This window comes from Hydra viridissima, unplaced genomic scaffold (assembly GCF_058129835.1).
Source record: "Hydra viridissima isolate aposymbiotic clone 2 unplaced genomic scaffold, HvirCarnegie_v1 scaffold_10, whole genome shotgun sequence".
Lineage (NCBI taxonomy): Eukaryota > Metazoa > Cnidaria > Hydrozoa > Anthoathecata > Hydridae > Hydra > Hydra viridissima.
In genome coordinates this window covers 17,215,840-17,239,108 of record NW_028324309.1, presented here as the reverse complement: position 1 = coordinate 17,239,108, position 23,269 = coordinate 17,215,840, and the positions used below count along the sequence as shown (strand labels likewise).

The 23,269-nt window shown below is 29.1% G+C and overlaps 3 protein-coding genes across 5 annotated transcripts; 1 reads left to right on the top strand and 2 right to left on the bottom strand.

Moving 5' to 3' along the window:
• Nucleotides 1-6,103: 6,103 nt before the first annotated feature.
• Nucleotides 6,104-8,992, bottom strand: LOC145181718 (E3 ubiquitin-protein ligase CCNB1IP1-like). 2 transcript variants are annotated; one of them, XM_090101351.1, is made up of 12 exons: nucleotides 8,829-8,992; nucleotides 8,668-8,683; nucleotides 8,405-8,464; nucleotides 8,221-8,291; nucleotides 7,986-8,060; nucleotides 7,656-7,770; nucleotides 7,396-7,416; nucleotides 7,219-7,310; nucleotides 6,776-6,798; nucleotides 6,597-6,700; nucleotides 6,413-6,511; nucleotides 6,104-6,341 (listed from the first exon to the last, which is right to left on the bottom strand). In XM_090101351.1, the coding sequence occupies exons 1-12, from the start codon at nucleotides 8,898-8,900 to the stop codon at nucleotides 6,229-6,231; spliced, it is 861 nt and encodes a 286-aa protein (XP_089957477.1). In that variant the 5' UTR covers nucleotides 8,901-8,992; the 3' UTR covers nucleotides 6,104-6,228. The 2 variants fall into 2 exon arrangements, with proteins under 2 accessions (XP_089957477.1, XP_089957478.1); XM_090101352.1 differs by lacking the exon at nucleotides 8,668-8,683 and having other exon boundaries at nucleotides 8,405-8,483; nucleotides 8,825-8,988.
• Nucleotides 8,993-9,150: 158 nt separating this feature from the next.
• Nucleotides 9,151-17,259, bottom strand: LOC145181508 (uncharacterized). 2 transcript variants are annotated; one of them, XM_090101349.1, is made up of 13 exons: nucleotides 17,201-17,259; nucleotides 15,260-15,474; nucleotides 14,749-14,975; nucleotides 13,617-13,711; nucleotides 13,092-13,164; nucleotides 12,594-12,643; nucleotides 12,411-12,486; nucleotides 12,140-12,216; nucleotides 10,465-10,555; nucleotides 10,266-10,385; nucleotides 10,045-10,140; nucleotides 9,681-9,896; nucleotides 9,151-9,592 (listed from the first exon to the last, which is right to left on the bottom strand). In XM_090101349.1, the coding sequence occupies exons 3-13, from the start codon at nucleotides 14,956-14,958 to the stop codon at nucleotides 9,500-9,502; spliced, it is 1,197 nt and encodes a 398-aa protein (XP_089957475.1). In that variant the 5' UTR covers nucleotides 14,959-14,975; nucleotides 15,260-15,474; nucleotides 17,201-17,259; the 3' UTR covers nucleotides 9,151-9,499. The 2 variants fall into 2 exon arrangements, with proteins under 2 accessions (XP_089957475.1, XP_089957474.1); XM_090101348.1 differs by lacking the exons at nucleotides 15,260-15,474; nucleotides 17,201-17,259 and adding an exon at nucleotides 15,113-15,242.
• Nucleotides 15,845-16,261, top strand: LOC149883415 (histone-lysine N-methyltransferase SETMAR-like). Its single transcript, XM_090101074.1, has one exon. The coding sequence runs from the start codon at nucleotides 15,845-15,847 to the stop codon at nucleotides 16,259-16,261; it is 417 nt and encodes a 138-aa protein (XP_089957200.1).
• Nucleotides 17,260-23,269: the final 6,010 nt, after the last annotated feature.

The window sequence follows — 23,269 nt, the reverse complement described above, 5'->3', positions numbered from 1 at the left end:
TACATACATACATACATTCATACATACATACTTACATACATACATACATACATACATACATACATACATACATACATACATACATACATACATACATACATACATACATACATACATACATACATACATACATACATACTTACATACTTACATACATACATACATACATACATACATACATACATACATACATACATACATACATACATACATACATACATACATACATACATACATACATACATACATACATACATACATACATACATACATGCATTACATGCATTACATGCATTACATGCATTACATGCATTACATGCATTACATGCATACGTCTGATAAATATGAAGGATGAGACAGAACTTCCTATTCCTGCTCCATCACCTTTAATTCGGTCTTCTTCGCCAAGTGTAATCTGACGTCATAAAGCAGAAGGACCTTTTATTAGGCAACGCTGGCTGAGATTCTAGTAGACATGGCTCATCTCTCAGACTTCGATCTCTAGTGGCGAATTTCGCAAACCAACTATAAGTCATTAATGTGCTTAAGAAGGCATTAAAGTATACTTTCTTCATCCTTTGAACTGCTTCATTTGCATTTCTTCCTTTATAGAAATGAAGAAGTAAGCAAAAGGGAAAATGGTCGTGCAGCATCGTTTTTGAGTGATGCAAAAAGATGTGTTCTCTTGCCTTACATAACGTCGTAAAAAGCTTTCCAAATATAATTTCGTTTTATGAAATCAAACAAAATAAAGGAATTTTCTGAAATAAGAAGAATTTTGCATCTACAGTATTTCAATAGACGGCAAAAAATAGAAGCATTTTTTAAATTTCACATTAGGTCAAAAAAATTTATATATGGATAATTTATGAAGATCCGCAAGTTAAGAAAAAAGTTCATCGTAAAGCAGATTCTTGGATTGAAAATCTCGATTAATTCTTTTAACGAAATCACTAATGTAATCAAATTCTCTTACATGATCCCTCAGTACACATTTGAAATAACTGAGATATCAAGTTTTTTAATGTTTTATAACATCTCCCTGGGTAAGTCGATCTAAATGAGATAAGTTGAAAGATGTCATTACAATGTCATTACAAACCTTTCATGTGACAAATGTCATTACTGACCTTTCATGTTATATCTTTACAAACCTTTCATGCCATTGCAAACCTTTCAATTACAATTATGTCATTACAATCCCATTACAAAACTTTCAACAGACAAATAATGTCCATTGCATATGTTTATTGCAATCAAATGAAAAAACATTTTTAAATATAGATTACAGGCAGTGATATCATCACACTTATCCAGAATGGAATGTAATTCCATCGGAGTGAACAATTTTCTGAAAAGAAAAATCAAAAAATTTAAATTTTTCATGACCATCCGAAAAAAAAAAATTTTATATGAAAATTTCAATATTTTGAATCAACCAGTCAGATATAATTTTAAATATGATCTTGAAATAAAGTTAAAAGATATAATATGATATTATTGGAGTTTAAATGGCCCATTAATCAATTAACATCATTTTTTTAAATTTTGCGCAGCCCTAAGAGTATTTAACAACCTAGATAAATATCTCAAATTCCGGGAAAAGGCAGGTTTCTTAAGGCTTTTAATCATTCTCAAAAGGATTTTTTTCATATTTAAAATATAAATCCCAAACTATCCCTAAAGATATGAAGATTGTAAGAAAACTATTTGTATCCTTTGTTTGAGCAAATGTTCACGAGAACTGACAAGTTCTTTGATTGAACAAATCAAAAAATCTTTTTCTTTCTTATCTGACTTTTCTGACCCAAAGGTGCCAAATGGAATATGCAATTCCTGCAGAGTTCTTTTAGGAAAAAAGAGTAAGGGTGAGAATGTGGCTCTCTCAAAGACACGTGATCAGCTTTGTGATTGCATCATTTGTCAAATTAGTCAAATGAAGGTATTCCAAAACCCACCCTCTGGATAGCTCACAATGTTCTGGAACTTCACAAAACCAAAGGAGGTGTTCTGAATATCCTACCCAAATTGCAATCAATACATTTTCAGAAAGAATATAAAGTAACTTGCTTCCAAGGATCCAAATGTCAGTGAACAAATTGCATCAACTCTTGTCTCTTCAAAAGAATCTTCACCTCATGGAACTGTCAGAATTGCAGTGGTGAAGGCCGTCCTATGCTAATCACTTTAAGTAAACACTAGCTTTGGCTTATACTTCACAAGAAGTTTTAGATACATGTTGCTAGAATGTTATGCTTTTTTTTTTGGTCTTTGCAAATTATGTTTATAATGTTCTTTTGCAACTTTTTCATTAAGGCCCATCATGTGCTAAAAGACTCATTGAGGATGCTCCACTTTTAAAAGCTCAAGATTTTGTCCACATTCAAAACAACACTGAATTGTCAAATAACAACATCAAAAAGTGGCTTCACCAATAAGTCAAGTCACAAATACTCATTGTTGAATCAAAATTTAACGAAAAGTTTTTTGACATTGGGAAACAATTAGCTGACAGCTTTTCACACACATACATATCTGTGACAAACAATAAACTGCAGCAGCGATAGCAGCTTTTTGTTCACTGCAAGATTCCCTTCATCCCCTCCCCCACCAGGCAAAAAGACTTTGAAACCTTCGCACATTTGGTTCATTTAGAAAGTGATTTATTTCATTTCAAGATTCAGGCCTAAATTCTTAAATAGCAAAGCACTTTTAAAATGTGGTGCATGAGCCACTCTTGAATGTGTCTTACTCAATAGCTGTTTTAGACATTATCCCGCCAATGGTACTTCACTTTTTGCTTAGTGTGACCAGTTGTTCAAAGCACAAAAAGAAAGCTGGCATAAAGCTGATGAATGGCAAAAACCCCATTACACCCAGCTTCAACCCTTCCATGGAGGTCAGTTTGCTGGCAATTATTGTCGAAAACTTCTGAGATATACTGATATTCTTCAAAGACTTGCATAGAAAGACCGCTTTTTAAGGATTTCTTTTGATACCCTCAGAAAATTTATGCCGTTGTACCCTCTTGTTTTGGAAAATAATTGCACTTTGACTATGCTGAAAAAATCACACATTTTCAAAATTCATTCCTTGCTCTGTCAAATGCAAATGACTTCAAAAGTCCAAACTGTTTTCTTTCACATCAAAGACTTTATCTATCATTTGAAAGAACCCTCGGCAAGTAAATTGAGCAGGCCACAGAGTCACTCACCACAGCTTCAGGGCACACTGAGAAAGATACAAGAGACCAGTGGATCACCCATATTATTTACTAAATCTGTAGGGATATCTTATTGATTATAACAGCAAGCATTTGTAAGAACTCTTGGTTCCTCTCGAAAAATTTTAGAATCCAACATGAATAATCAGTATTTGTTTGTACACATTATTGTATGTTAGAAATTTTATCTGAAATGTGTTAAAAATCTCAACTGTTTTATAAAATTATCAACTTGAATTTTTGTAGAGTAAAATCTGTGAGGAGGAAGAACTAGATTAAAAGAAAAGTTAAAAACAACGATCGGAAAAGACACATACAAGATGACTCGCCCACTCTTCATGTAAATAAATGATAAAGCAAAAAGAATTAAGTTAAAAACAACAACTGAGAAAAGACGTAAACACGAAGACTCATCAACCTGCCATATAAATAAATAAAAAGATATCGCAACTGGAAAACAAGCAAAAACTGTAAAAGCTCAAAAAAGAAGGAGTCGAACAGTTAAGTGAAGTTAAGAGAGTTGGTTAGTTGATAGAATTAGAGATAGAGGGATTAGAGCGACTGATGAGTGCGGTCGTCTCTTTGGAAGAAGATTTTTTTTTTTAAGAAGAATTTTAAAAAGAGAGAGAATTTTGTAATAGGAAGAGTACTTTGATGAACAAGCAGTTTTATAAGCAGTTTAATAAGCAGTTGAATAAAAGAAGAAAAGAAGAAGATTTTAATATTGATTGTTGGAGAATAACCAAAAGATTGAATTAAAGAAGAGATATTTAATAAACGAAGATACAAAAGAAAGAGGAGTTATTGATATAAACAGTATTGAACACTGCAAGAAGCGTAAGAAAATTTTATTTGTATTATATAAAAGTTAAAAATATAAGAGTGCAAACCATTACACATCAACAGAACATTTGTTGAGTTTTATTACATTATAGAATATACTGAGGACAATGAATATAAGTTTAGTACTTTTAGATTAAACCTTGCCCATTCCTAACCAAACTATCCCCAAACTTCGCCCTTTCCTAACCAAGTAATACTCACACCACTAACCCCAATCCTAACCACCATATACCTAATCCATAACTCTAAACCTTCCCCTTCCCCTTTCCCCTTACCTTTACAAACAATTAAAATAATTAAATATTAAATCATTAAAAAATGGCAGCTCAATGTATTTGGGGAAATTTAAAAAAGGGTAAAATTCAACAAAAACCATTTCATATTTTCTAAAATACTCAAAGAATAATTTAGATTCTGGTTCACATACTAACTTATATACAGATGAATAAACCCTAAAAATTTCATTAAGAAACAATCTATAGAAGCTGAGATATGTGTGTTTTAAGTTTGAAATATCACAGAGAAAACTAACAAAGAAATTAAAAAAACTTAAAATGATCCTTTAGAACAACTTTCTCCTCCTTCCTGGTAATTTTCTTTATCCGTTGATTTTTTTTGTATATTTTTTATTCTTTTACTATCAAATACTAAAGCACGATCAATAAATTATTTCCCTGGTGTTAAATGAAGATTCTTTAAGACGTTAGCTAGAGCTAAAAATCCGTCATTAAAGCTTACTACTGATGAAAATGTACTCATTTCTAGTACATCTTTTGAAACAAAAGTGCTTTTTGGGCATTTCCGCCAGAGAATCTGATTAAATTCTTCGTTAGCATTTTGATTCGTGCCTTCTAAGCATCGCGACAAAAGCTCATCACTACTCAAATCAATAAAAATCTTTTCAATTTCTTTTTTAACAACTTCAGGAATAAAACCTTTTGAATTGTATTTAGACAATCCCGATATTTTATCAACTTGATATTTGCACCATGAAATTGCAGAACTAAGACAAAACTGGTGCTTAACGTCATTAATGTCCGTGAAGTTTTGTCCAGAAATTCTATTTTTCTATTAGTATGTTGGTTCCCACTAAATTTTTTTTTAAATTTCTTTCTTAGTTTATCATTTTTATTAGCCATCTAAACAAAGTTAGTTATTAAAATGTCACGTAAAGGTTTTAGATAAAACTAAACACCATGCTTTACTAACAAAACAAATAGTTTTGCCAGATGTTAATATTGAAGTTCCGTATATTTAGAGCTCGGTTTACACTATATCAGAGCTTAAGTTTCTGCTTTCTTAAGAAAGTTTTTATTATAAATTTTGGTTAACAATTTTGGCCCCAAACAACCAAAAGCATTGTTCCTAAGGGCGTTACTAAGGGAAAAATTTTATCCATGTCTTTAAAATAAGTAAATTAAAAAAAAATTTAATTAAAAAATGTGCAAAAGTATCTATTTTCTGAAAGAGCATAAATTTCTCTTTTAAACTAGACCAAAAACAAAAACTTGATTTCTTAATATTTTTTTACTAGACGACCACCTTAACTATACAATTTTTGTTTGTCTGATCAGCCAATGGACGCTTCTCTTATAAAACCACGTGAAAAAAGAGGATAATCCATGTAAGTATAATTAAATTTTTTAAAATTTTCTTTAGATGTAATAAGCATCGCGTTATGTTTGTCATTTTAAAAGTAATTGCGTTTTTAGAAATTTAAGCTAAAAAAAAAATACTGCATTAGAGGATGAAAATAGCAGAGAGACGTTAAACTAATAGCAAGAAAATATATTTAGGGCTGGCAGATTAGAGCGCATAAATTGAAAATAATAATAAAAGACAATTTTTAAATTACGTACTTCAGTCCTCCGACCCTGGATTTGAACATGGGGTTAAACTTATTCATCAGGTAATACTTTTGCTACACAGACGAAACATTTCTTTCTCTTCTTACAGAGCTGCGTTTAAAGGGAATTTTTTTCGATTCACTTACTTTTTTATTTGTCAGAAATTTTGTTAAATAAGAATCTATAAACATTTTTTTTTTTTTTTTTCAAGTATATTTTCAAATAACACTTAAAATACAATTTGTGACAAACTAACGGATACAAAAAAAAAATGTTGGATAACAAACATTTTCAAACTTTTTTTGTTTTTTTGTTTTATTTTGATCTTGGGGTGTTTAACTGTAAGGTGAAGCGATTGCCGAAATTTTCTTCCGTCTGCTCTTGATGGATAACAGGTGTAGGATAAGGTCTCAAAACAAAACTTTCTCCTAAAGTGAATTTTATGCTTTTGAGAAAAAACGGCTAAACGTACTTTTCCACAGAGACGGAAAAATCTTACCATCCACATGTGCTGGAGAATTGTGACAACTTTGCGAAATCTTTTGACAAACATTTTTAGGCAAATCAATAAACGAAGGTTGAGAATGTCGATTTGAACCTGAAATGTAAAGTCTCCTCATTGTTCAGATAAGAAGCAGTAAAAGACAAGAAAAATAACCAATAATAATAAGTTTTCTTGTTACCAAAAGAAACCGAACCAAACGGAATTTGAAATTGATTGCTTTTTGAACTAGCAGAAGATGACTTTTGGGGGACTTCCTCCAAGACGGCGGGATTTATTGAACGCCTAAAATGAATTTTTCATCTTAGGAGATATCAACCGCATAGAGCGTCATTATAACAATATCAATTAACAAATCACCTTCTGAGTGTGTCATACATAATCTAAAGAAATACATAAAATAAATTAATATAGGCAACACTCCTTGTATAAATTAAAGCTTTCATGAACTCGGTCTGCGTTTAGTCATGATTTTGTTATGCACTCATCAGATTCCTTCCAATGTTAAGACTGTCTACTACAACATTACATTTATAATAAATACTGTCTTCCAATGTGAAAATATAATACAAAATCAACATTTTGCAGACCAAATCTCAAACTAAAATAGAGATACAAACAGGTAGCACTTATAACAAAATACTTTGATCATTACTTTTTCTAATTTTTTTTTTCAATTATTTTTTAGAAAAATTAGCAAGAATGTAAATATTTGCATTTTTTTGAAAAATAATAAAAGTGTTCTGCTGGGATATAAATCTTGGCAATACACTAATTCGTGAAATTTGTTGTTATTTATTAACCTGCAATTTTTGATGTTGCCTGGACTTTTCCTGGTGCTGTTCACTTAATTCATTGAACCTTTGTTTTGTTTCTGAAAGTTCTTTTATTTTCGCTAGAAATAATAGCAACAGAAAAAAACATCTTGCCAAAAAAAAAAATTAAACGTTAAAAAAATGCTTACATGTCAAATCACTTACACGTCAAATCTACTTTCACAGCTTCAAAAAAGAAATTAAGAAAAAAAGCAGAAATTTTTAAAGGAAGAAACAAATCTTTAGAATGTTTTTTATCAAATTTCATTTTGCAATTTTAAAAACACAATTAACAAAGAACTTTTAACTACCTTATGCAGTAAAAATAACCAAGTATCATTCTTTCAGATACATAAACGACAACATACATTTTACCAATTTTAACTTAGACATTTTTACAGATACACCAGTGTAAAAAAGGATACATTTAATTTCAGCTTGCAATTTGTTAACAAGTTGTTCGTAATAATGCTCCAATTTATTTCTTGATTCTTTGTTTTTATTTGAAGAGTACTCATGGAACAACTTTTCTTGCTGCGACTTAAATTTTAAATAATTTCATAAATTCAAAAAACGTTTATAGTTCCTCAACAGATTAAAAGAAAAAAGTGCACAAAATTTTTTTAAAAAGACTAAAAAAATGGAAATTTTGAGAACTTTTACCTAAGCAACACGCACATATTATTCAAGTAAGCATGAAAAAAAAAAAAAAAAGGAAATCTGGAAGAAATGAAACCTTCATAGCTTATTTTAACCTGATAAGTCCAGAAAGCTATTGCCCTTGATGCTATTTCCATGATGACTTCTGGTTTTAAACCAGCCAAGATCATCTGCAAATTACAAAAATGATAAAAAATTAAGGGTTCTTTTCAGGTTTTGTTTTTTATATTGATATATTGATACAGCAATCTTTGTTACGAGGAAAAGAAATATAGAAAAAGTTTTACATTTTAAGATACAGGAAGCTGACAAAGAAAATATTTGTCTTACAGATTTGTACTGATCTGCAGGTTGTAGATCATGACGAACAATGTCATGTTTACCACTTAAATTTGTTTCACCTAAAAAAGTATTTACCTTTAAAACTTTTTTTTTAAACTTTAGTTGCACTATTCGTACAATGTTTATCTTTTAAACCTGAAAGTCTTTGGAACCTTGCAAACTTTTTACTTACAAGCGGGACAAACTAATGCCTTAGTGAACTCTCTTGTTCCATCCTCATCACAAAATGTATCTGAATATTTTAGTCAAGACTATAGTAAGCTTATCAAATATTTAAAAAATCATTATTTTAATTATAAAATAATATCAGGTTATTGCAGCATATTTTGCCTAACATTTTTTAAAACAAATTTCCATAATTGTTGATAGGAGTTTTAAAAAACTTTTATCATGATAATAGTTCTTTAAAAGTTACCCAGCAAAAAGAAAAGATACGTGAACAAGAAGTAACCTGAATATAAACAAAACACATATACGGTTTTTTTAAGTAATTTTTTTGTATAAATATATTATATTTATTACAGAATTTAAATTAACTTTTTCTATGTTAATATCCTAATCTAAAATTTTATGAACAGCAATATATAAAAACATACCCATGCATTATTGACTAGTCTTTTTCTACATTTTTTGAAATTACAAACCAAGTCATTATCTATCATAGCCATTTTCTATAATCCTAAAAACTGTAGCCTTTCTACTGGATCAACTTAAACTGGAATTTCAACTTCTAAACATTTTCTAATATTTAACATAAACAGTAAAAAGATTTATCAAGTAACTCTGTCAACAAAGAGTATACTAACAGATTTTATAAAAATATAAATTTTTTCTGTGAATAACACATTTTACTAGTTCTGACACTTCCAAAATACACTAAAACTTAATTTTTTAAATAAAAAAAAAAAAGATAAATTCTTTAATGTAAACAATTTATTTGATTGTGCTAATTCTAAATTTGTATACAAAACATTCTATTAAATAAAAAATTCTTGATTAAATATGTTCTGTCATATCAATCATAAATATTATGCAACATTTTTCACATTACAAAACTAAAAATTAACATTATCAACAAAAAAAGGTAATAGTAGATTAATTTAATTGCTAAAGATGTTTGTGTAATAAAATTTAGCATTTAAAAATACAATAAAAAATCAAAACATAAATGATTTATAAATTAAAGTTTTACAAAAAATATTTATCCATTTAAAATTGTCTTTAGGAATACATAAAGATAAAACTAGTGCCAGAAGGTTACTTTTGTTTACTCTGCAACTAGTTCATAGCAGCCAGCACAATATGGGAAAGCATCATGTTCATAGATTTGTACTTCAGCTGATGGTTTTTTCAAGCAGCGCTTAAAAAAAATCAGAGTTGTCATGTTTAGAAATAAAATATTGAGAAATGTAGGGCAAAACACAAATGTTTTATTTTAAATAATATACCTTGCAACAAAAGCAATCTGGATGCCAATAACCACCTAGCGCGTTAATGTAACCTGCAGTGATAGAGTTTGAACAACTTTTACATTTTGGGGCATTCTTTAACAAGTAACAATTTTTGCAGAATGGTGATCCTTCAACCTCAATGTAAGAACCTTGAAGATCAATCTTGCATTCAAAACATCGAAAATGATTCATATGCCACACACAATTTAAAGCCTAAATTAAGAAGGTACATTTAAGTCAAAAAAATAAATTGCTTTGTGTTAAATTAGGTTAGTTATTTATGGTAAGAAAAAGCTTAAGAAAACAATGCAATGTTAAATTAATTACTAAGAAGCTGCAGAACATCCAAATATATTGTTACCCTAAAAAACTGCTCATTAGGCTTTATAACACCATTGCAGTGGGCACAGACTGAACCAAAGAATTTGGAACGGTCTTTAAGACTAATTGGAAGTATCTAAGAATAAAATACAGTTTATCTTGACAAATATTTTTAATATAATAATTTAACTTAATTAATTCATTGAGTATACAATTTTGGTGCTGAAAAAGTAAAAATAGTTTAACTTCTTCAGTCATCACCTCAACTACTTTACAACCAGAGCTGAAGCCATCTAGCTTGAAAGTACCAGGTTCAGTTTTATTATGCTGATCAATTTTAGATGCATCTACTTGTTCCCATGTCACTGAGGTAAGAAGTGTCTGAAAAAGAAGACACACTTTAGGAGTATTTCTTACATAAAAAAAAAAAAATTAAAAAACAAATATAACAAATTATTACCTGACCACCTTGAGCAAAGTTACCAACTGAACCAACTTTTAATACAGCTAGACCAGAGTATGACCCATCTTTTTTCAGTGTAGCTTCACCTCTAAACAAAAACATAGAAATGGGATTGTTCCAATATTTAGAACAAAGATGGCACAGTTTTGAATACAAAAACCATATAAGTTTCAAACAAAAAAACCCACAATAAACAGAGTAGAAATAGAGGCACAATAATATAATAGCCACAATAAATAGAGTAAAAATAACAAAAAAAGAATATCATAATTTGCATAGCAGAACACCTCATGTGCTGTAGATTTTTTGATATTAGTGAGTGTCAGTAATTTTCACAAATGAAGATATTAAATTATTCATTAAAATTATTGAAAAAGGAAATAGCAGCCATTGATCAAGATTTTGATAAACACTTGGATGAACTTGCTTTATCCAAGTGTTTATAAAAATCTTGGTCAATGGCGGATCCAAGTACAAAAAACAAAAGCTAAGAGAACAAAGTTGCACAATATAAGGCAAAGCCTAAATTTATTAACAGTTAAATTTAACTTCAACCAATAGTTTTTAACCTCTTGTAAAGTGGAAAGTACTTTAAATTTTAGTTTAAAGTATTTTCAAAAATATATTGAAAATCTGTGATCTATTTTGTAAAAGTTTGAATTCATTCTGCATAGAAATAAAGTGGCAGAGGCACAGTTTCAATTTTACATTTTTTGGTTTTTACAAAGTAAACAAAAAAGCCAAAAAAGAAAAAATCAGATTTCCTAAAAAGAAATGGTAACCATACTAAAGTTATGTCTAATGACTGTCACAGATTTTTACAGTTGGATAAGAAAAAAACTTTAACTTTGAGACACTGAGTAGATAGAATACCTAAAATGAGATAACATTAAAGTATCTAAAATAGCTCAATATTTTGATGAGATATAAACCTGCTATAAATAAAACAATGCACATTAAACAGGTGCAATATTGTGTAAATAAAATGAGCTGAAAAATGAGAAAAAACTGGTGATAAATACCAACATAGTTTCTATGTATAGATGGTTACATTGTTTGCTAACTGAAAGTTTTAGAACTTAAAATGCTTATTAGGCAACAACTTTCATTACTTATTGATTTGATAAAAAAATAAACCATAGCAATCAAGGATCAATGTTGCATAGAAATGCACACAAAATTTGGTTATCAAAGACACATGGGATCACATTGCATTCAATCATACTAATAATCATAATGCTTCCTAGCTAACAATAATTATGGGCTTAGTAGATTTATTGTTTTGGAGAAAGATGCAGGCAAAAGACAATACTATACAATAGCTGAACTATATATTTGATATATTTGAACTATATATTGAGCTGCTAATTGACAATTAAATGCTATTATAAGAATTATTGAAATAATTTTTAACATAAAAAACATAGAGTTAAAAATAACTAACACAAAAAGATAACACAAAAAATTACAAATAATTAACACTAACTTTATCAAAATAAAAACTGTAAATATTAAAGATAATAGCCATTAAATAAATATCAAAAGTAATAAAAAAATTATGTAAAAATAACTAAATTAAAAATTAAAAGAGTACCTTTTATATATAAAGTTATTTACAGACATAAAGAAAAAGAAAAAGAAAAACTTTATTAGAAAGTTAAGTTTAATTTACCTATGTATACCAATTTGCATATGAGGTCCACTGAATAAAGGTTGTGCGCCCTCTTTGCTGTCCTCAGATCGAAAAAGCTAAGAATAAAAAAACTTTTACATTTATACAAAAACAACTTTAAAACTGTAATAAATAAAGTATATCGAAGAAAAAAAAAAAACTTAAAGAAACCAAACTATAAAAATTTAACAAGTAACAAAAAAAGTTTTATGATATATATTCAAGGACTAGTTGATAAAAAAAAAAAAACAGTTGATAAATTTCAAAAAACCTTTTTACAAGAAACAAGCTTTAAGATGTTTGGATTCCAATTGTAATTGTTTAGACTGGTGTGTATTTTAAGTGAACTAAAGTAAATTACAAAACAAAAGTGAGCTAAACAAAAAACATAAAAGCTAAACAAGAAGACATAACATGAAGACACAACAACCAACTTTCAAATTCATCAGCTTACAAATTAATCATATCTTCAACTTTTTCTGATGCAAACAAATATTTTCCAACCTAAAATAAAATTTGTTATTTGTTATGATCAAAATCAGCTCTTTTAAATGCTTCTTAACTTGATTTGGAATTATTCACTAGTTATGGATTTACATTAGCTACCAGAATTATTTAATTTTAAAGTAACAAATGACAAAACAAACGCTACAATTCTTAATTTAGTATTTACTGTTTTCAGAACTTTAAGGGGCCTTGCATAACTTTTATTAAATCTCAGATTTTTACAGAAAATTTTTCTATTTGAATCTTATTTTTAAAATATAATTTCACAGTTTTCAAGCAAAAATCAGCAGTTAGATTTTTAAATATCATCAAACATTAAGATAATGTGATTTAAGATTAAGACAATATGATATTTGACAGTAATAGTTTTACAATCGAATGTTATTTCAGAAACTATTTGCAGCAAGAGAAAGAAACCAAAACTTAGTTAAAAAAATTTCTTTACTTCTTCTTTAGCTGTGTAAATATCGTAGACTTTCACTTCGTTTAAAATTAACTCATGAATTTCCTCAAGAAATCTAAAATGTTATAAGTGCAAACATATTTAAGCAAGTATTTAGGAAAGAACATTAATACTGTCATCAAACAAATCTCTACTGATCAAATAATTTTTACATGTATTTAAAAGAAAGATGTTTTTGTAAAGAACATTATGTGTTTTCAGTAAGGGTAATAGACTGTTAAAAATTAAAAAATTATAATGAAATCAAAGATAATCATCAAATTTGATGGAGTTCCTGTTCTATATGTTGTGAAAGTTGTGTTGAACTGGAAAAATATAGTCAATTAAGTTTAAAAATTGTTTTCCTTTATTCACATTAACATTTTTACTGAAGGAAAACTGAAGATTATGTTATACTTATGAGACTTTATGATAATGGGCTGTAAACTAAGAAAATAGTTCAGAATTTAAAAAAAATAAAAAAGCCTACAAAAAGGAAATCCAAAATAATTGAAAAAAAAAAATTACTTAAGAGCTGTTTCTTCTTCTGTCTGTTCAAGGATATCTGCCAAATTCTTTATACACATAGAGCCAAATGTAACAACACCAGCAGGTGGTTCTTTCTGAAAATTAAGCCATTACAGTAACTAGTATAATCACATTATTTATTCTAGATTAAAAAATTAAAAAAAACTGTTTGTTATAGAAACTTATTGCTTCCTTAATAGGAAAATAATTTTTGATCTGTGACTCAACTTTTCTAGCAAATCTATTGATGAGAAGGTTTGTTAAAAAAATTTAATTTAATGATGTATCTTTTCTTCTTTTTTTTTTTTATCACTTTTAAACTTCTCCTAATAATTTGGACTATCATAGTTTTAAGCATAAACATTTTAAATTATCTTAAAAATAATTTAGAACTTTTCCATATATTTTCCAACAACTTTTAATGAGTTTTAAATAACCTGCTCAGATGGAATTAGAAACAAGCTAAAAGCAACTAGCTAGTTTAAAAACATATCCTACTAAACTCATAGACATTTATAAATGTCTATGCGTTTAGTAGGATATGTTTTTAAGCAAAACATAAAATCCCCTTTTGACTCTTATACAATTTAAAGTAACAAAATTCAAAGAAATATTGTATTTCTAAAAAAAAGTAATCAACTAGCTTAATGCAATAGAAACAGGTTAGATGAAAATACCAATATATTTGTTACGTAAGTTTTCCTTTTTTAACAATGAATTTTTAAAATATAAGTGCTTTAGTGAGTGTGTTTTACCACTCACGTAATAAAAACTAATCCTTGAAAAAGCACATGATTGATTTGTGTGTGTGTGTCTATATTTATGTATGTATGTATGTATGTATATATGTATGTATGTATGTATGTATGTATGTATGTATGTATGTATGTATGTATGTATGTATGTATGTATGTATGTATGTATGTATGTATGTATGTATGTATGTATGTATGTATGTATGTATGTATGTATGTATGTATGTATGTATGTATGTATGTATGTATGTATGTATGTATGTATGTATGTATGTATGTATGTATGTATGTATGTATGTATGTATGTATGTATGTATGTATGTGTGTATGTATGTATGTATAGATTCAAAAATGATCAAATATTAAGGTAACTCTACTTTTACTAAGCCTGAAGCTAATAGCTGTGATTTTTCTTGATTTTCTCTTTGAGCTTGAGCACTTTCTTCTTTCTTTTTTAAACGCATTGTAAGTTTTTCTTGGAGTGAAGCATTTTGCTGATGTTTTGCAGCATCTAAGCGGCGCTCAGCTATTTCATGAATTCTCAACTGCTCTGCTGCTTGTGCTGCTAATTGATCAGCAGACATCATAAATTGTAAAACAAAAGCTAAAAAAGGTGAAATAAAATTAATAAATAAAAAGTATGAAAAACACCCATTAAAAGTTATTGTTTAATTAATTTCTAAAAGGATGAACAAAAATAATCAAGGTAATCAATAATTTTCAGCCTGCTAAAAGAAATACATCAGCCAACTGCAGTTTCATTACAGGTAGCTAGCGACTTGTAACTCATATAGTAGAACAACCGTAAAATTTACTATGTAACGAAAATTTTAAACAACTTTATCTAATGACTATCATAAAAACATTAAAATTATAAATTTTATTCACCCTCCAAACATTCTCCTATCTCCCGGGATACCAACAGTACTCCTCCTAGATGCTGATTTTTTTTGTCACTATTTTAAGTAAAAATTTTTGATGCTTGAAATAGACGGTATCGAACTGAATTAATCTGACGCCCCTCTTTTTCGCAATCCTTTCGTTAACCTGGGATTTTAACTTTTAACTTTCGAAATCTCAGGTCATTACTTGAAACACTTTATCTATAAAAAAAATTGAACCAACCTTATATTTTATATTATTAGTAGAATATAAAATATATTAGTAGTAGAATATAAAATATTGGGTTGGTTCATAATTATTGCGGCTTTTCTTCGCCATTTTTTTCTTGAAAAAATTGGAGTTTTGTAATATGGCAAATATGAATATGAAGGCACGCATTTTAGTCTCTTTCAGCAACAAAAATGAGTGCCTTTATATTCATATTCGCCATATTTTGCTCTGCTGCTTTAAGTAAGGTTGGAAGACGTGATCTCAACGAGCGATCTCAACGATTTTCGCGATCTCAACGAACGTTTCTGTGAGGGAACAATCAACAAGAGTCAAGTTGAAAGATAGTTCAAGAGGTTCAAAATGGGCGACACAAACCTTGCAGATGAAGAAGGAAGAGGTTGGCCATCGAATTTTGACTATCAGGTACTTCTGACAATGGTGGAAGAGAACGAAAGCTTGACAACACGAATGCTGGCTGAAGACTTCAATGTCGACCACTCAACAATCGTCCTTCGTCTCATAAAGCTCGGAAAGGTGAGGAACCTGGCTGGATGGGTCCCTCACGAGCGCTCTAACAACGACAAAGCAGAGCGTGTGGGTATTTTTACCGATTTACAGCAGCGATACCAACAAACACCATTTTTGAAAAATCTTGTTCTTAGGGATGAATCGTGGTTGTTGTTCAAAAACGTCAAAAGAAAGAAGGTTTTAGTATCGCGAGGTGTTTCACCCAAAGGATTTCCAAAAGATGTCCACTGTATGAAGGCTATGTGCTGAGTCTGGTGGGATAGAAGCGGAATCATCCACTGGGAAATTATATTAAACGGCATTTGTTTCTGGTTGAACGACACAAATGAGCGGCAAAAATGGCGAATCCAACATTAACAGGATCATCCATCTGGCTCAACTTGACCGCCTTCACTCTGCAATCAAAGCGAAACGACCACGAAAAAAGAACCATATTGTTTTCCAATTGGATAAGGCCCGTCCTCATATTGAAGATCGTGTCATCGAATCGAAGACCAATAAGAGATGAAATCTGCCCTATTCACTGATTGAAGCTGATACAAATTACCACGTCAATTGCTCGTTGAAAAACTGGGAAAGGGACAGAATTTTTGGCGATTTAGATGATGCGGTGGCCGATGTTAAAGTGTGGATCGCCTCCAAGAATCGTGACTTCTTCGCCCGTGGAATCATTAACTCCCAAGAATATAGAAAGCAGTTCTCGAAGTGGATGGCGACTACGCCCCGAAATAATCATTTAAATATGTTTTTTGTTAAATATTTTTATAGTTTTTATTGAATAAAATTTGTTGAAAATTAGCTCCAAACCCAACAGTAAAGCGTGAAAGTTCAATATAAAATTGCCTTAAGACAGTTTGAAAAAACTCAAATTTCATTGCGTTTTAACTAAAGCGTAATAATCGTGTTGTAAAAATTTGACTACTTTGAAATATGGTTTTTGAAAATACTTCAGTTAATAATCACGAATTAATTATATCATAGTCAAAGTTTGATAATTGTTTTAAAATATAAAACAACTTTATAATATAAAACAGTAATAGAATTTCGACTAGGATATCATTAATTCCTGGTTGTTTTCAATAACCATATTTCAAAGTAGTTTTTATAAATGTAATATAAAAAATAAATTTATGATATAAAAATATTAACATCACTTATATTAGAGTAATTATCCAATCATTTACCCACCGGCAACAATTTTAATCGACAAATAGCAAACGGGTCTTGAAAAAAAAAATGACTCTAATGAACTGAACAAATTTTAACATTTGTGGTACAGGTATAAGAATTTATCACGTCATTGGTTTTCAATTGTTATTCCTTCCCAAAAGGATTAACTCGTGTAAAACAAATAATTAAGAATCACCCTCCTGGGTGATATTCTCCATTGTTAAGAAATTACATTAAGATAAAATTCAATGAAATTTTTTTACAGACATTGGGACAAATGATGCTTATGAAAGCAAGTGATTTCCGATGTATGCACGCTGGTACAAACGTTCTATGAGAGCGCGCATTACTTCCACATGGTGGTCACACAGACTGGAAAGGTCAAAAAGCTGAAGGAAATTTTTTTTAAAAAAAAAATAGACTTGAAAAAACAGGGTTTTTTCATTTTTGAAGAGCTGGAAAAAATAACTTTGTAAAGTGCCGAATTCTAGCGAACCAACATTTTCTGTGTTTAGAATATTGTCAAGATATGTGATGTAAAAATAGGTGTATTAGAAAATTAGGATTTCGTCAATAATAATGCAAAATTGGATTTTATGCAAAATGAACAATGCTTTCTGGTTCTTGTTTTTCTATTAAAGGATTTGCTGCAATAGTGAGGATTGCTTAAACTGAAAAACAGGGTAAAGTTGGTGAAAATTGGTGTCTATGATGTCAAACTGAAGTTTTACGCTTCAGTGATATATTACGTAAAGATTTAAAAATAATTTTTGACAGGTTTGTTTTCCCTCTACGATGCTTAAAAATGATGAGTTTCAGAATTTTTTAAAATAATTTTGTTTTTATACAAAATATTAACATTAAAAAAAAAAAAAAAAAGCACTGGTATGCAACAAGCTGCTCACTTAAAAGAAATTAGGTAATTAAGAAATTTTTTTTTTTTTTTTTTAACGGAAACGCAACATCTCATAAATGATTTTAGAAAAAAAACATTTAGTCTATGAGCACAGTTCACACAATTTTAATATTTTTCTTATCTTCACGCCTGCACACAAACAGTGATACCAAAACTTGCATTTTTGACAGCAAATTCATGACTCTCTAGAGCAAGATCCCATATAGAGTTCATCACAATACAAACATGGTTTATCAGACTCAAAATCAACCTTGTTGATATTTGATGGGGATGGCTCTTTTTCTTACTTTTTTTTTTTACTCAAGTAAGTAAGCTTTTATGAAAAAGTAAATTACGTATTTATTTATAAACGTTCAAAGTAAATTTACAAAATAGATTTACTTTTAGAAAATGATTTTTTTTTGTAAGTAAAGGTGAATTTACTTTCAAATGTAATGTAAAAGTAAATTACATCAAAAAGTAATTTACATTTACATATAAAATTTATCACATATAAATTTACATATTATATTTATTACATGTAAAATTGAGTAGCATGGAAAAGTAATTTACTTTGACATTTAAAAGTTAATTACTTTTTAAAAATTGCATTGCATAATATAATTTCACCTCAAACCGTAACTTACTTTTACATTTAAAAAGAATTTGTTTTTAAAAAAATTATTTTAGATTGATTGTAAAAAAAATTGCATTTTAAAATACTTACATAAAAGTATTTTAAAATGCATTTTTTTATAAAATTACTTTTTATATAATTAGAGTACCTTTACAATTCTCAAAAAAAAAAAAACTTGTTCAAGATAAATTACTTGGGAATCAGAACGAAGATGAAATAGATGAAGCCGTAAGAAATTGCATTATTCAATATGGCCGTCCTTTTAACAATTTTCAATGGATCTTCAGCTAAATGTTTTCTATCACAATCATCTTCTTTGGCGGAGAAAGAAAACATGTTACGAAGTAGTCTTCTCAAATTTATGAAGGTATACTTTGATGAAAAGATATCTTTAAAACAAAAGTTACAAACTTTGCTGGCATGTTCCTTCGATCCGAGAAATTACGAGTGTCTCACAGAAAAAGAATATCCGGAAACAGAAAGTAAACTGTTGAAAACATTTTCAAATATAATGCTCCGACAATATCCAAGCAGTCAACGTTTGTAAACGCTTGTTTGCAAAATGACCAAAACTTTTTTTTTTTTGACTTGCACTGTTCTGATTTTTAATGCCATTTTGATTTTTGACGCCAATACTTGTTTGCAAAATGACCAAAAACAGCGGAGAAGCGGTTTGTTATAAAATATTATTTATTCTTAAATTTAAATATATTTAAACTTATTTAAACAACTTTTTAAAATACCACTATAAAAAGGTTTACATATCGACAAATATTATTACTCATTTTCATTTTTAGAAGTGCCAAATTCAGATGTTCGATTCGAACTTCAAGATTCACCTGAACAGTCTGTGAAACAAAAAAATGGATTTGCTACACTTGCAACATTGTGTGGTATCAATCTATGTGTAGAATAAACACAATCAAAGCGAAAATATCAAAGAAGAGTCATCTTTTTTAACTACACTTTATATTAAAAAAAATGGAAATTTGATAAATTTTTGTACAAATATCAAAAAATATTCCAATTTAGCTGCTAAAGCAAAAGTGGCTTGTTATTCGCCTGCTAGTTCGGTAAGGGGTAAAATCCTCATTCAGTGTTGCTAGTATTATTCATCGAAAATAAAAGATGCAACTTGAGCTCAAGAAACTTCCGATACTCAACGCTACCTAAAGAGAAGATTACAAGAGAAGATAAAAAGAAGAGAAGATCAAAATTACTATGAAACTTGGGATTTAATGTAACTGAGAATGGAAGTAATTCACTTATATCGTTTATATTTTATATATTTTATGATGCTGTGGAAGAAATTTTATTCATTTTATTATGAAATATGTCTTTTAAAAATGCCTATACGGGGTTCGGCGATTTGACAAACCACAAAAATTGTATGTTATTATCTATGCAATTCCTAAACATTTTAGCGTTTGTAAGCAGGGGCGTGGTTGGGTTCCCCCCCACCCTAACGATTCAAGAGGCTCTTTTTATCTAAGGCGCTTTTTTTTTTTTTTAAAAAGCTGTACCTTAATAAAGGATAGTTTTTGAAGATTATACAAATACGCTTCAAATGGGGCTCGATGATATGGCTAATTGATGGCTTTTTCTTGCTCCAGCGATTGATTTTGTTATGTAATTGTACGTTGTTTACATTCCTAAACAAAATTAATCAAATCTTATCTTGTTTTTAATTTGCTCTGAAAGTGTGAAAAATTTAGTTTTAATTTGTTTTAAAAAACTGGTTTCTTTGTTTTTGTTTTAGACTTTTCAAACAGTTAGAATAAATTGGTCTGCATTTTTCAATCATTTTCTAAATTTCGACTCGAATATTCAGGGTGGTTGTTGTTAACAACCAAGATAATCAAAATGAGGTACATTAACCCTTAATAGAAAGTCTATCGGCTTATCATACCCCTGACAGAAATCGTTTTTAATCAAATAATTTACACTTACTTGATTTACAGTTTTTACAAAATTTTCTGAACGGTTATGTCCCACCCTAAACATATTTCATAATGCGTTAAACGAATTATGAAATATGTTTAGTGACGTTATAGTTGATTAACGGCTTTAATTGAATTTTTTTCAATAATTAAAGCTTTTACAATAATTAAATTTTTTTCCTAAATAGAATTTACTTTTTTGCAACAGAGTTGCTTTAGTTAAATTGCTTTTTAAGTTAAATTGCTTGTTAATTGCTTTTAGTTACTATGAATATTTTTTTATTTGTTTTAAATTACGATGCAGTATGAGGATTTTTACTCCCACGATGAAAATCTCATTAAAAATTTTTATTCATCAGTAAAAATTTTTATTCATCAGCAAAATTCTCATAATAAATTTTTTCTACCATTATGAGATCTTTTATTCCCCGCCTAAAAAAATCTACTCTTTGGAAAAATGTATTTTGCACTAATTAATCTTTAAATTGCTTAATAATGTGAAAACAAGCGTTGAATTTTCTTTCTTATTTTCTGGCGGCTCAAGGAAAATTTCCGCGTCCCGTTTGGCGGCCAACATGGCTTACTTTTAAAAGTAATTTACAAAAAGTAAATAACTCTTTTATTGTAATTACTAATACTTGTAAAAATAAATTACTTTTAAAAATAAAGGTTAAGCATTTTTGAAATTAACTTTATGTAAGTAATTTTTGCATGTAATATAATGCTGTTTTTTAAAAAATGAATCACTTTGAAAATGTAAATATATTGAATAATTTAATCTAAGTTATGTAAAGTAGTTTTTGTTTAAAAGTAACTTTTTTTTTTACATCAAAATAAAAGTGCCAACCCTATTACTTGCATTACTCTCCTCACTGCAGTAATTTCCTTCAACAATCATCTTTCTTTTTGTTTTTCTACCAAATTTTACATACATACATACACACATCATACATACATACATACATACATACATACATACATACATACATACATACATACATACATACATACATACATACATACATACATACATACATACATACATACATACATACATACATACATACATACATACATACATACATACATACATACATACATACATACATACATACATACATACATACATACATACATACATACATACATACATACATACATACATACATACATACATACATACATACATACATACATACATACATACATACATACATACATACATACATACATACATACATACATACATACATACATACATACATACATACATACATACATACATACATACATACATACATACATACATACATACATACATACATACATACATACATGTAATTGAATTGCGTGAAGAAACTATTTACGGCGGATTTGATTGACGTAGTTTATTTGATATGTTGTAAATATAGTTTAAGCGGTTTATTTTATGAGCATATTTGAGATTCTTTGTATAGTATAAATTGAAGGAAAACTTTTTGTAAAGAGAATTTTAAGGAGAAGAGAAAATGTAGAGCTGAAACGTTGTGTTCGCTGCGAGAAAACAACAAGCTAACCGGGCACATGATGGAGCCATCTTCGAATAATTAGAACATCTTTGAAAAATACGATGGTATATCCGATGCCGCAATTTGGTCGCAGCGAACCAAAGTTGTTGCAGAGAAGCAACGCGTTGAGTTGACAGTGCTCTTTCCAGTTTTGTTGCGAAGTAATACTTAGTCTTCGATTGTTTGTGAGTAGAAGATAAGAAGGATGTGAAGAGAATCGAAGATGTCTTTATTTATCGAGTTTTTCCTTCGGATGCCTACGTGGCATGATTTGTGTACGAAGCAGAAGATGAGAGATGAGGAACAAATGGATGTCTCTTTTGCTGATCTAAAACGTTTCTCGTGTTTGGCAGAGTAGCCTGACGAGAGGGTGCGACTGGCGTTGTAGTTGGATTGCCAGAAGCGGTATTTGAGATTTGGATCCGCAAAAGAAACAATTGTTGTGATGTTCCGCAAAGCAAGAGTTGCTTTGAATTAAATGTGATCCCGAAGGATCAAGGAGGAGTGTAATTGAATTGCGTGAAGAAACTATTTACGGCGGATTTGATTGACGTAGTTTATTTGATATGTTGTAAATATAGTTTAAGCGGTTTATTTTATGAGCATATTTGAGATTCTTTGTATAGTATAAATTGAAGGAAAACTTTTTGTAAAGAGAATTTTAAGGAGAAGAGAAAATGTAGAGCTGAAACGTTGTGTTCGCTGCGAGAAAACAACAATACATACATACATACATACATACATACATACATACATACATACATACATACATACATACATACATACATACATACATACATACATACATACATACATACATACATACATACATACATACATACATACATACATACATACATACATACATACATACATACATACATACATACATACATACATACATACATACATACATACATACATACATACATACATACATACATACATACATACATACATACATACATACATACATACATACATACATACATACATACATACATACATACATACATACATACATACATACATACATACATACATACATACATACATACATACATACAT